Here is a 14,117-nt window from a genome sequence, read left to right as displayed (position 1 = left end):
TAGATTTACTGGTGTATTGTATTGTTGCTGAGTTCAGGAAAACATCTATATTCAAAAGGACTGGCACAATTAACAATTTCTACAATAGTAGACTCTGGCAGGTTCTGGCATATAGTCTCCATGCTCCGCTGTCAGAATACAGTCACTACTCCTTATTACCTCTGAGCCTTATTTATTACATCAATTTGCATCCTAAACAACCATTAAAAAAAAAAAAATCTGAGTTTTCTGGACAAATACACATCTATGTTAAGCTCTAGAGAAAGCACAGCCTAACACTCGGAATGAGATCTTAAAAGAGAGCAATCCAGAAGACATAAATTGTAAAATTTGTAATTTCCACGTGTAGTCTCTAAAAAATTCACTAAAAAAAGAGAGAGATGATCCAGCACAACCATGTAGCTGGCTACTATTGAACGAGCATGCATGACAGTTTAAGAAGAAAAAAAAAAAAATTCTCCTACCAGAGAGGAGATCCTATTTCTTTTACGCAGTTTACTCCTCATTCTTTTTTTGTTATATGTGACTGTATTGAATAATGCTGACTTAAAAATTTCCCTCTGTCAGGTTACAATCACGGAACCCCTCTCACACTACAGCTGTCCTTCCTCTCCCCTCGCCTGTCACTCTGGCTGCCAAATGCACGGATCCTGCAGCCACTTCAGCATAATTCACTGAAAAGACCAGTAAGATAGCAGAATCACTGAAATCCAGAAAGTGCAAGAATTCAAGTTGCTTAGGCAACCATAATGCAGCCCTTTTGCACATATGCAGTACAATACTCAGAGTTAAAATAAAGGTATGTATTTTTAACGTGTGCAAAGGTCAGCTTAGCTCTACCATTCCTGTGCCAAGCTTTGTAACCTTCGCATACTTTTTAACACACCGGACACTTCAATATCCACACGTTGTTAAAACCATTCCAGTAAAGAACCATCAGAAACACAATTATTTCCAGAGTCAACACACAACAGTTGCCTTACAAAAGAGTTTACTTTCCCTTGATGTTTGCAAGCTTCCATGAAGTTTTAAGTTTAACTGAGTGTGGGATTCAAGGAAATATTACCCAGAAGAAAACTAATATACCATTACTAACCAAGTCTCCTCGTGTTCAATGGTGTCAGATGACTGCGTATCAGTGACAAATACTGCTGAGCTATGTAGAAATATTCAAGAGACATTCGAAGGAAAACATAAATATCGGAAAAAATTCTGTTTGAGTTTGGTCTCCATCAAATAAATTTCAACTGCAGAAAGCAAAGCACCATATCATGAAGATTTGTAGAGTTTTTAGAAAAGTTTCTTACTCAGATAGAAGAAATTTCCTGGTAGAGAATTTTCATTTAAGTTGTTGTAAGTCAAGTCAAGAACCTCCAGCGCTGGTAAAGAGCCAAATCCTCTTGGCAAGGTGTTTAATCTGTTCATGCTGCAGGTGAAGAGGAAAAAACAGAATATGACATTAGCGTTCACTTTGTCTGGTAGGAATAACACAGGCAACAAGAGTCTCATTTCTAAAAAAATGTGATCTACACCAAAAATGCCTTTTGTTTTGAAAAGGTCTTGATACTACAAGACACTGAGTAAGCCTTTTGCAACACAGACCTTCTTCACCTCTTACTCTCATAAATACTTAAGTACTCACAAGGGATCCCATCTGTTGTATCAATCAACAGCCACACCTGAAACACAAAGCAAAAGGGAGAGACATGCCACAGTGCTATGCTCAGCCTGAAGTGTGCCACTGAGCAAGCTAGTCCTTGGTAGGTTACCTACCCGCTAGCTAAACTACAAACTACCCTTTCGCACAGCATCTTTACCACCTGCCACTACCCCATACCACATAGTTCTTCACCATGGTACCAAATACAATGAGTACCCTGACTGCACAGTATTTGCGTTCACTGATAATTGCTGCTCAAACCCCTTCTCAAGAACAGCAAATTTGTGTCACTAGATAACTATTGATGCACATTGAGCATGAGGTAAATAAGGTGTCAGCCCTCTGATGAGGTTTAGTCTAAATACAGTTATTTCAGCCAGTCTTAGAGGGTTTAGAACACCCATTCCTACTGGCAAAAGCCAGAAGAAGAAAGCTAACAGGAGAAAAAGGGTCCTCTGACAACCTGGGGTAGACAAGCTACAGAAAACTTTTTTCTGACCTCAAAGGGCTTGAACAAGGTGATCCAGATAAATGCTAGAGCTGCTGCAATGACAAAGGCAAGGAGCTGGAGATGATATTCATAGCACCTCACTGTTGGTGTACAAACTAGAGCTCTACCTGCTTTATCACAGGAATGGAAAAGAACTACCAGCCCATAATTTCTCCTGTCCCTACTCTATGTACACCAAACATAGAGGTTGCCTGTACAGATATCACTTCATTTGTCACTTGGGTTTGAAAGTGGAACAGAGAAAACAGGCATCTTCAGGAAGATTTACAGATAGCTAATTTGAAGAACTGGATTTTATTCTTGTGATGGGAAACAATCATGACCTTTCACGTTATCTCTAAATATATTCTTATTTTGACTCTCCTTCTGACACAAAAGTGATAAATAGCTATAGCTACAATTGAAGTCAAGAGAAGATATAATGTGAATGTATGGAGTGTGATGTAATGCTAAAAACTATGAAAACTCAACTCAAAGTATAGTATTAACAAAGTTTGGTACCCAAAAATAATGATTTTTCACTCTAGTCTCTAGGGCCTTCCCTTCCCACCTCACACAATATTTGTCAAACACTGTGCAAGAGATCTCCAGGACACTCCCTAAGCCTACCTTCTAAAAGCCCTTGGGACATGGAATTAAACACAAGAGCAGCTGCACCTCCAGACTAAGCATGATGACTGCACCTGCATTTCTTTTACAGACTCTCAGATACTAATAATCCTTTTCTTCTTCCACTTTTGCATAAATCAGCCCCATCAGAACACAAAATGTTAGAGGTCAGCTCTCTGTAGCTAAATTCTGAATTAAATTTTCCTCCTGCTCATCCCCAATGAAAAGTCCTACCAGTACATGCACCTATAGTACTACTGTTGCAGCAGTAGCTATTAAAATACAGAAAGGCATTCTCCACTATTGCTACTGCAGACTTGTCACTGCTTTTAGAACTGCTCTTTGTATCAAAGAGGTCTAAAGAAAGCAGCTCCTTTTTCACCAGTAAAAAGAGTAAATGGCCCCATGGCCTTCCCTTTTGTAAGCAAGGAACAGGGAGAGAAGGTGTTCTCCCTATCAATAACAGGCAGAATGTATCTATTCTTTGGCATGGAAAGAAACCCAGGTGAAAGTCCGTGCCCAGCACAAGTTCAAACACTGAGCTTGTGCCACAGAAACTGTGACACACCTGCCTTCCGAGTTTATTTTTTTTAAAGCTTTCAGTGCTCCCACCCCACTCCTTGATCCTTCTGCACCAAAATACTCCCCCAAATCATCTGTGCTCTTATTCAAGCTCCTCCTCTCCCCCGGAGGGTTGTTTTGATGCCCCGTGTGTACACATGCCCTGGAGCTGAGAAGAGAGTTTCTGGCCACCATCCCAAAGCCCTGAACTACCAGAGCAGAGCAGTTTCCCCTTCACTGATCCAGAACCCATTTTTGCAGAACTAAACCCGTGTCTGGAAGGTATCCATAACGAGGGGATTAAGAAGGAAGGGCATATAATCTGAAAGGTCTTGGACCACATAACACATGAAGGTGGCAACTGTGGTTCCAGACCTAAATGTCTGTCTGTGTTAACCCCAAGGGGCCCTTCATACTACATTAATAGAAAAAAATGTAGCGAAGACCAGTACTTGATCTACACAAACACTTGTCACTGCTTCAATCCATGGAAAGATCCCAACTTCTTACTTCCTTCATCCAGAGCAACATTTCCGTGTGCCATTCCAAAACACAGATTTTAACTCCCAAGGAATATAGAATGCTGCTTTTCAGAGCAAATATTAATTCCCAGGTTCAAACAGATATTAGGGTGTGCTAAAGATCTAAAGTGAACAGGTAAAGACTAGAGAGACAGATCATCATGAAAACATTTATTGGCATTCCAGCAGTTCAGGATGCAATTCAATTATCAGCACTTTACAAGTGTCTCTAAAGCAGGATACACAGATCCTAGCCAAAATCATTTGATATTTAAAATAGTAAAAAAATCTGTTTGATTAAAGTGTTCAGAAGTTTGAATTTATAAAATATAAGCATGCTTTCCATGAGAAGCCTATAAAGCTAAAGCTTGCCCCTACTAGTGCTTTCCTAAGTAGTTACACTTTAATATGTCTGGTTAGTTTTGAGAAGGTTCTGTGGCTCACATTTATTCTCTTAATAATTCACGAAAGCCTTTTGCAACTGTAGTGATTATAAAGTATCACCGCCTCTACTGGAATATGATATCTGAACACTTAACAGGAATGCCTCTGGCTCAAATTCAGTCAATAATAACTCTTTAAATTAAATGCACACTACATTTAAAGATTTGCTGCTTCTTTTACAGGTTTAATAGAAACTAAAATTTCTTTAATCCCAAATTTGGGACTTTGTAATTAAGGCCCTACATTAACATGGAAAGATTAGCATTTGGTTTCAGGGCAGGGGAGTGGTTTCTTGTTTGGTGGTGGGGTTTTTTTGTGGTTTTGTTCATTTGTGGGGGTTTTTTTAGGTTTTTTTTGTAATTATATTTTATTTTAAAAACAGAACAGAAAATAAGAGCCTGGCTCTTACACAGCAACCACAGCATTAAGAGACATTTGCTAGGGAAATAAAATTCAATAATTGTTAAGTTTAACTTCAGTATTAGATAAATCTGAGTTGCTGCTGCCCTTAAATGGTTATCAGTATACCAAAGTAAGTGCTTGATCACTTTTAAGTATCTGACTATACAGGACACTATCTAAACACTCCGAAGCCATAATTGCCAAGTTATTCTCACAAACACTTTCTTTTGGAAATTTTAATAGCAAAAAATAAGTTGTTCCAGGTTCAGTTGTGACAACGTTTGACAGTACCTCTAGTACAGCGATTTTTGCATTAAGATACACACCCAAGATTCAGGTGTTTGAGCTTCTGAAGGCTGCTAATCTGCGTAGGCAGCTCCTCAATCTGGTTGTTGAAAAAGTTGAGCACTTCTATGTTTCTCAGGTCTGCGATGTTTGCTGGCACAGCTGTGGGAAAGTTTTCACAGTGAGAATTAGAACAAGCTACTGAGACTACAGATGCTCCGCTAGCACCCGCCTTTTGCTCTGTTTGTACAGCGGCTGACAGCAGGAACAGCGTCTAATAGCAACTGCAATAAAAGCAAAGTTTATATCAAAAAAGCCTCTTATCTGGAATATGTTCTCATGGCTAAGAGCAGGCACTTTGTGCTCTCTAGAAAATTAATACCAGTATTGTAAGGTGTTTTGAATAGCAAATACCATTGCAGGAAAGAGACAAGGACAAGAAGTGCTCTTAGACTAACAAAGAGAAGCAGATCATCCTAGTTCGTGTAGCACACACAGGTCTCAAAAGAACAGAGCCTAAGGGACTCAGATAATTTCGTTATTTGAGTTGAAGAAACAAATGATACCAAGTAGGTACACCAAGGCAACGGTTTTATTAAAGGTCTTTAACAGTAAACATGAGATAAAAATTCATTTTTAGCAACGGCCCATTCTACATACTGCTTAAATAATGTAGTTCTTCTCCATTTCAGATACAAGAAAATAAATTTAGGAAAAATTAAGTTCAGCCCTAAAAGATGAACTGTTTAGACAAGACCATTTTCAGTTACCTCCTGTGAGTGAATCACTAACTGATCAATACACATACATAGCTACAATGGATTACCAACAAATTGATATCTGGTTATTACCTAGAAACATTAAAAATAGGGCAGAAGCACAATATGAGTACCCCTGTGTAAATAAAGTTAAGAAACTATTCAGATTTGCAATCTTTCCCCCTTATACTTAGTGAGATTTAAACAGACAGCTGAGGCTTACAAAAAAGGAGGTTGGCAAATCACCTGCACTAAAGCTTGCACCTGTGTTCAATATTCACCTTGGTTCAATCTCAACTTTACCTGCATCAGGAACTCACAGAGTGCACATCTAAATAATTAGAAGTTTTTATGGGGCCATGATTTTCTTTTATTTGTTGGCATGAGGCACTCTCAGTCTTAAAATGGCGTCAATAATGTTTACAAAGCAGAACATAATCTAGTAAATGTGACAATACTATAAGAAGTCTAATTACATTGTGAACAATAATATGATCCCTAACAAAGACTCTAATTACACTACATAAATATTACTGTTGAGGATCATATTCATTGCAGGAGATTTTTAGCAGACTTTTTTTATAACATCGTTAAGGCGAATCTGAACATTTTAAAGCCCTCCCTTTGCACTATTTTCCAACTGGTCCATGCGTATCTGTCACTCAATAATAGCAAGAATTATGTGCCTTTGGAAAGTAAGGGGTAACATACTACTACTGTTGTGTTAAATTATTCCCTAACAGAAGTTAACTGAGGGTGTTAATTGACATAATTCAGCTGTTTCCAGCCTCAATATTTCACCAGAACAGTAATTATCAGTATTAAAATGTTTTCCTTTCAGAACTTTGACTTTATAATCTGACTTTGATGAGATGCAATGGACTGGCAAACCATGTTTGTGCTCTTCTCAAACAGGTACTATGTTTATGCAAGACTAGGAATCAGAAGTACCAGCAAGGACAAGTTTCTGTTTAGTCAACGCCTAAACAATACAGAGACCAAAACCAACTCTCTTGAAGTTACACTGTTGATGCAATTAATAAAAATCTGGTATGAGGGTTTTGGCCTTTTCGACAGTGTAAGAGATTACACTCTCCTAGAAAAAAAAAAAACAAACAGTGCAACACCACAAGTTATGCTAAATGTAACACAGAGCTCTGTTGTGGGAACACCAAAACAGGAGCCTGATATTCGGAATTACCAAACCTACAGTCGCCTTGGCTGCCTATGTGCCAGTTCTGCATTTCAAGGTGAGCGCCATCACGAGATGATAAAGAAACCAAGAAGCTGTTATCCAAGATGCTGAAAGTTCTCAAAGTTGACCGACAAAGTACAGCTTACACCAAGGACTATCCCACCACTACAAGGACAGGAAGCCTGTGAAGCTTTCTTGACCCTGTTGTGGGCCCAGGCCACAGAAACAGAGACAACTGGTTAGTGCCAGCCTCACGGGAAAACCAGCAACACCTTACACACGTTTCAGCTGAATTGGTGTTGGTTAATGGGCACCTCACATTTAGTCAGTTCTAGCCACAGTGGATTGAGTTACCTAATGACCTCCTGCATCATGGAGTAGCGGCAAAGCTGTTCTGCATCTGTGAACAGATCATCAGATGGGGACAAGTATCCAAGTTGAGAGAGTCCAAACAATAAGTGACAAAGCAAAAAGCTGGACCCAGTTACTGAGCTACCTTGAACTAGTGACACTAATTTAGTGGACGTGTCCTTTCAAACAACTGTCCAAACCAGCTTGTTCTTCCCTTAAGAATAAAGGAATTCTTAAGCTTGTACCTCACTTCTGACTTAAGCTAAGAGACTGTGGAGAGAGGATGAGTCATTTCAATGAAGAAGGTAAACAATCTTTAAGGCTTCATTAAAAAAACAACACACCCAACACTATGAAAGTACCTGTAAAAAGATGACACCCAGGCACATCAAGATAGGAAAATGGCTTCCAGAGATTAGTTCATAAAGACTACACTTGCACTGATGATCACAGCATCAAAAAGATGTTTAAGTGGGGTACTACACAGTTGAGGAGTCTGAAATTCTACCTGCTCATCCCACTTGCAAACACGTGGGAAAAACTCAACTTCCATTGACTGGTTTCTCAGGTTTTTAATTTGGTTTTCTTTAGGCAGGGTATGGGTGTAAGTGTCCCCAGTGAACAATAAGAGCTGAGTCCTTGCACACTGTCCACTAGGTTTCTGATATATCTGTATAACTCCCACATACTGTATTTCATGTTGTGAATCACACTTAGGATACTTTATATCACTATTTTCTTCAAGACATACTAAAAGCTGCATGGGAAAGCAGGTTGAGATGAGAAAAAGCCTAAAAATTTAGCAAAGGATTTGGATGAAATTACTTTGTGCGTCAGCCTGTTAAATCAACATAAAAAGCCTCAATACAAAATTGTATTTTTTGGTTTGGATGGAGAGGTTGAAGGTATTTCATGAGAAGGAAAAACAGAAGAGCAGCTTGAGACCAGGCCCGTGGCAGGGAAGAAAGGACTTTTTCCTGTTACAGCTTATTTTTTGGTTCAACAATTCAGATTCATTTTAATACAAATGAATGAATGATCTCTTGGATTCAAAGCAAAGCAGAAACCCCAAATTAACTCCTGTACTGGTTTGTAGCTAAACTGCACAGGTTCAGTACCTTCGGGTCTAAAGATCAGCAGTGGCCAAGCAAGGCTGAACAGGCATGTAATGTTATTTGTTCTGAACTTTACATAACAAAGAGCATCCCAACTACCATCCCACTGTTATGTTGCAAAATTCTTCCCAGATATATAGCAGACTGCCAAGTACCAAGAAATTCATGTTCTGGCAACACCAAATTCCACGCGAGTCACCTTCTCATGATGAGCTGTGAGAGTGAACTGTCAGCATCCTGGTTCCATTCACCCACATATTTACAGTAGGATCCGCAGTGTCTTAACAACTCTTCTAGGACCATCTGCTGCCCAGTGTCATTAACAACTAAACTCCCCCTCAGCAAATGCTAGTAAAATTTGGCAGCCCAGCGCCTTTGCGTTCTCCTGTGAAGCTTCAGTCACATCATGAAGCCCCATTCATATTGAGCCTCACTTCACAAGGCCAGGAACAGCTTCCTTTCCCTTGTTCAATATTGGGAATCACACACAGTGACTCACTATGACAGCTGCAGACTTCACCTTGATTTCAAGAGCTTGGCTGAGAATGAAAGAGAGGACTTACAGGCTGCACACCAAGAGTAAGAAGCCTTTGGTCATGCTTCTGGAAATGAGGACTGGCAACTTGTTATACTTAAAAGCTTTTAAAAACAAATATGCTCTTTCTTCCCCCTGAAGTTCCTTAGGAACTAAAATATATTCTCGTCAGAGCAGCCTTTTACTCAAGGCGAGTTAATAAATTTTATCCCTACATAAGTAGCAGCTGTTCAGAAGTTCTAATACGCTTTCCCAAACGTACCTAAAAGGATTAAACACTACTATTCAATGCCTATATATAACTCCACACCTAAGTATCCTGGATCTGGAACTTAGTTCTCTCTCCACATCAAGAACCAGAAGCCAACACTAGACATCTGTCTTTACTAGAGGTCTGATGTTGCCCTCTGTTGGAAGAGAGATAACTGGGTTAGATGGATCTTTTAGCTGAGACAGCTATCATGCAGAGAAACATGCTAAGAACATTAAAATCAATTAAAGCAGCTTGGAGTTACAAGTGTGTCAGGTGCAACCCTTTCTGACAGGTAAAGCATGAAAGCAAGTGTTCGTCATACCACTGCTTAGCACTGACACCTCGATCCAGCTGCTCTTTTACACCCAGACTGTGACAAAGGAGGAGGAACACAGAAAATGGAAAAGGAGGTGCATTTTTTTTTTTCCTCCAGTTCCACTCTGCCACTCTTCTGTCATTGATGTAGGTTTCAAAAGAATTCTGCTTGTGGTGGCAGGAACCTTCATACAGCTGAAAATACAAAAGCTTTCTGATAAATCTATTTCTGCGAATCACCTCCACAATTATTTCAATTAAATCTTCTGTGAAGCGCTGGAAAACAACAGGAATCCTCACATTGTTAGAAGTAAATTCAGGCATCTGCAAGATTAAGTCTCCATTTGCTTTTTATTTAAAAGATGAAATCTAGTCTGTTTTTTGTATTTAGTAGTCACTGACATTATACCAAACATTACTGAAGATACACTTAATAAAAGAGACCCATATGAAAATTTCCTTTACAAGTTAAAATTAAAATTCAAAACATTTTAGACAAGGAAGCTCAGATGAAAAGCATGACAAGAGTCAATAAACCACCCAACTGGACAAGTGAAATGATTGAGTAAAAATTTAAGTCTCCATGAGAGGAACACATGATATATAAACAGAGTTAAACATTTAAATTCAAGTATACTTTAACACTGAATGTTCAAAACAAATATAGTCTCACTGCTGCACAGAAAACAGTATCTATAACACCTGCCTATTCATAAAACTGTCTGCAATTAAGCTTATGACCTCCTCAACAGATATGATCCAAAGGCTACAGAAAACCTGACATTGAATTCAATGGGTTTTGAATCAGACATCAAGTTAAACAAGTATTTTAATTATTTAAAACACAATTAGTTTTTTTGGCATTCACTTCTTTAAAAACTTTAAGCTGCAAAAGCCCTGTTTTTCCAGAATGTTTCTTTAGCCAAGGAAGTAATTTTGCAGTACCTAGGAACATGGCATTCAGTAGTACTACAAACATTTACAGGTTCAAATGGAATATTTATCCAGAAGAGCTACTAAAATAGCACTACTTGTCAGAAAAGAGATTTGTAAGACCACGCCAGTTTCTCATCAAACTATTCCACTCAAAAGCTGGTAACGAGTCATACAGAATAAAGAGAACCCAACACAGGCCTTGCAGAGTGCTATCAGCCCACTGTCGAGCCCAAGTAAGGTTTTCTTGCCAAGAGCAGGAACCTACTGCTTAAGCCTAAAGTAAAAGCTGTGGGCTATATAACATCACAAACCCAGTTCTGCAGACTATTGCTAATCCAGTTAGCGTCAACAGGAACTTTTCATGAGTAAGGATCCCTTAGAGTAAAGGTCACAAAGACATGAAATGTTACTCACATTTTATGGAGGGGGAAGAATTTAGAATACTAAATATATAATGCATTTTGTGCATCCAATATAACTGTACTCATAGAGCTGGAGTCATTTTTAAATTAATTTGACAAGAGTTCTGTTATGCTGAGAGAGAAGCAATCAGCTTCACCAAAATGGAAGAGGAATTAGCAGAGGGAGAACACAACAGTTTTTGTCTTAAATATTCATAGGCATGCTGATATCATACTTGGCAGTTAACTGGAGAGAATCCTGATCCCAAGTGAAGCACACAGAACTTAATTTACACATTATGTAGTTCAAGTTTCCCTTTTTGCTCTCCTTCCACCCTCTTCCAAAGATGGATACTAACCTTCCTTACACTGAAAACATTAAAAACAAACTTGTCTCCTTAATCTTCATCTCTTTCCAGAAACCAGCAGAGTTCTCTTTTGCAATTATGCACAGAAGCGTTGCAGTTATGGAAATGTTCTTATGATCATGTTTAAATTATACTATAGCTCACTGATATGCTGCTGTGCTAACAAAGCAATTTATCAATAAACAGTTTTAATTTAGAAACCAGAGTCTAAGGAGAGGTGCTGTGAACACAAGAAAGGCTGAGAGGAGACTGGGAATCAAGTGACATCTAGTGAAGGCAAAGGACAAACCTGTTATTCTCTGAGAAGAAACCTTAAGATGCACTTCAGAGTTTGCAGGGCAACACTAGAAACCAGGGCCTGAGGTTAGGAAGGGATTACTATGTTGAAAATAAAACTACCTAACAGCAAAGAACTGAAACCACACCAACATAGCTCACAATCATCTGATGCTTGTTAGCATTTTTACAGCAGCGAGGAACAGTACTGTTCAAGTGAGGATGGGTCAAAAATGTGAGTATAAACATACTCCTTCATTTCTACGTAAAATTTTGAAGAAAACATAGTATTAGCCAAGCTTTTTGAATTACTGTGACATGGAAGTACTGTAGCGGACCACAGCATCTTCAGCTTCAATAACTCTTTTGTGAGGAGTGCGCAGTTGAGCCAAGATGCTTCTGCAGGACTAAAGAACTTTAGCTGATAGTGTTAAATTGAGATTTATTATTAGGTTTCCACCAAATGCAATTCCAAATGGTCTCACTAAATCTCAGTGGGTCTCTTTCAGGTGTTTAAGCATGGTATCTTCAGACTTTCACACTACTGCACAGTAGTTGGCTTTAGTTAAAGCAAACCAGCTGAAGTTCAGCATCACCTCCCCCTCCTTCAATATTTTATTCAGTCTATTTAACATGCTTTCTGCAGTTTATTAGACAGACTAACCAAAGATGTCCTGAACACCAGCTCTTGAACAGATACTAAAGGTTACCCATCACAGGTCACGGTCACTTCAGCCTCTTACTTGGGAACGTCCATCAACTTGTGTGCTTAGCAGTGCCTGTGTACAAAACCCTGCTTTCACCACGAGAGTATCTAACAAATAGTCCATAATTTCAGTCTGCTTCATTGGACAGTAGTCGTAGTTTACACTTTTTGTACCACTGAAGTGTTTTTAAGAACTCCTGCGGGACTGTTTTTCACTGCTGCCTGGCCCAGCTGCCTGTCCCCCTCCAGCATCACGGACCCTCAGGCTGACACTGTTTATCAGAGACCAGCCCCTCTGAACACACACAGCAAGAGGCAGCAGGACAACAGCTCACTGCTCAAAAGCCAAGTCAGCACATGTATTTATAAACCATGTACTTGTTCCAGCCCCCAGAGCTGGAAATGAGTTAAACTCTCTCCTGGTTTGGGCTCCCTCTACAACAAAGCAGTACTTAAAGCTGCTTATCTGGGTCTGCATGGTATCGAGTCCTACCCGCATCCCTACGTCAGCCGGTCCAGGCTTCAGCTGGCTGTACATTTCACTTCCAGCTACAGCACATGTTCCTCCTACACAAGGGAAAACATGTTACCACTAATTGCCCATACTCAGATAAAGATCAGGAAACTCTCTCACTCTAAGGGTGATTTCGCTCTACAGGATTTTTGACCCAGAGCGCCAGTGGAAAGAGTTAGAGGCCAGATGGATGAGTGGTCTGAAGGGAAATGCTGCATCATTCTCCACTGCAAACCAACACTCCTGATTACTAGAGGAACCAGAAGAATATACAGAAAGTGAAGTACACAACCAAAACAGAGTACACAAAACTAACCCATTCTCCCCTCAATCTAAACCAAATCTACCTTCTTACCTCTGTCCTTCAATATTAGCAAGTAAAAAAAATTACACTCTGTTTGTTAGACAGGAAATGCTTTAAGATGATACAAAATTAAGCTGTAATGAAGTGAGTTCACTTGTGCAACATTCATTAGCTTTGAAAATGCCAATTTCAAAATAGTCTCTATCTGGCAAGAGGATTTACAGCAATTTTATATTATAACCTGTACATACACATAGAGAAAGATCATTTATACTGGGCTCCGCAAAAAAATATTATCGGTATTTTAAGCCACTAGGAGATAAGTGAAGACACAAAATTTTGCATTAGAACATGTCAGAAAACACTGAGACGCACAAAAAAGGAGATATGTTTGCAGATGCCTTTTAATACGAGAAGTACAACAGCTTCTGAAGAACTATGTTAAAGACAAGTGATATGCGTCTAGTTCTATATTTTCTAAGTACACTTAAGATGCAAAACTGACTTTGTTGCCATACAGCACAAACTTTGCCAATTTAATTTATGCATAAATTGGGGTGGTTTCAGCATGCACTCTTTATACCATTACAGCATAAAACTCTTTCCTAAATTATTCTGCTTCTTTCCCCCAAAGCTTCTTAAAACCAAAATTTATATTATTTAAAGCTAAAATGCTCTACCATCTGTACTTTCTCAGAACCAAAGGTCTGGGGGTTTTTTTTAGGGAGAAAATAAAAAAAACTAACAAGGTATTTAATCTAAACGTGCACAGAACTCAGATGTCACAGATTTAGTAAGGCATACATATAGGGATCTACCTTTCCCTCCTTCTCATGTCCCCCATGCACTTCATTCATAACGATATTTCCCTTCAGAGATCCCTGCAGAAATAGGAAGTACACACAAACCAAAAATACATAACAAAAATGAAAAGCTTACAGTTAATTTAAACCATTGCTCCCAAGCACAGTCAAGAGGCCACTGTGTCAAGGAAAAAGCCTTATGCTTTGGACACAACCCTGGTTTGACTACACAGATAACTTACTTGTACCCTTTGGGTGTATATCAAGCCAGTATACCAGAAGGAAGCAGAGGCA

The 14,117-nt window shown here is 39.1% G+C and overlaps 1 protein-coding gene across 2 annotated transcripts in view; it reads right to left on the bottom strand.

Moving 5' to 3' along the window:
• The window catches only part of RSU1 (Ras suppressor protein 1), a 104,257-nt gene that overhangs the window by 76,613 nt on the left and 13,527 nt on the right, over positions 1-14,117 (bottom strand). For both annotated transcript variants that reach the window (XM_065628859.1, XM_065628858.1), the window contains 2 exons: positions 5,035-5,155; positions 1,308-1,426 (listed from right to left, as the gene is read on the bottom strand). In XM_065628859.1, the coding sequence (XP_065484931.1) occupies positions 1,308-1,426; positions 5,035-5,155 (240 nt within the window). The remainder of the gene's footprint in view (positions 1-1,307; positions 1,427-5,034; positions 5,156-14,117) is intronic.

Source organism: Caloenas nicobarica, chromosome 2 (assembly GCF_036013445.1).
Source record: "Caloenas nicobarica isolate bCalNic1 chromosome 2, bCalNic1.hap1, whole genome shotgun sequence".
Taxonomy (NCBI): domain Eukaryota; kingdom Metazoa; phylum Chordata; class Aves; order Columbiformes; family Columbidae; genus Caloenas; species Caloenas nicobarica.
This window is presented reverse-complemented; position numbering and strand designations above follow the sequence as displayed.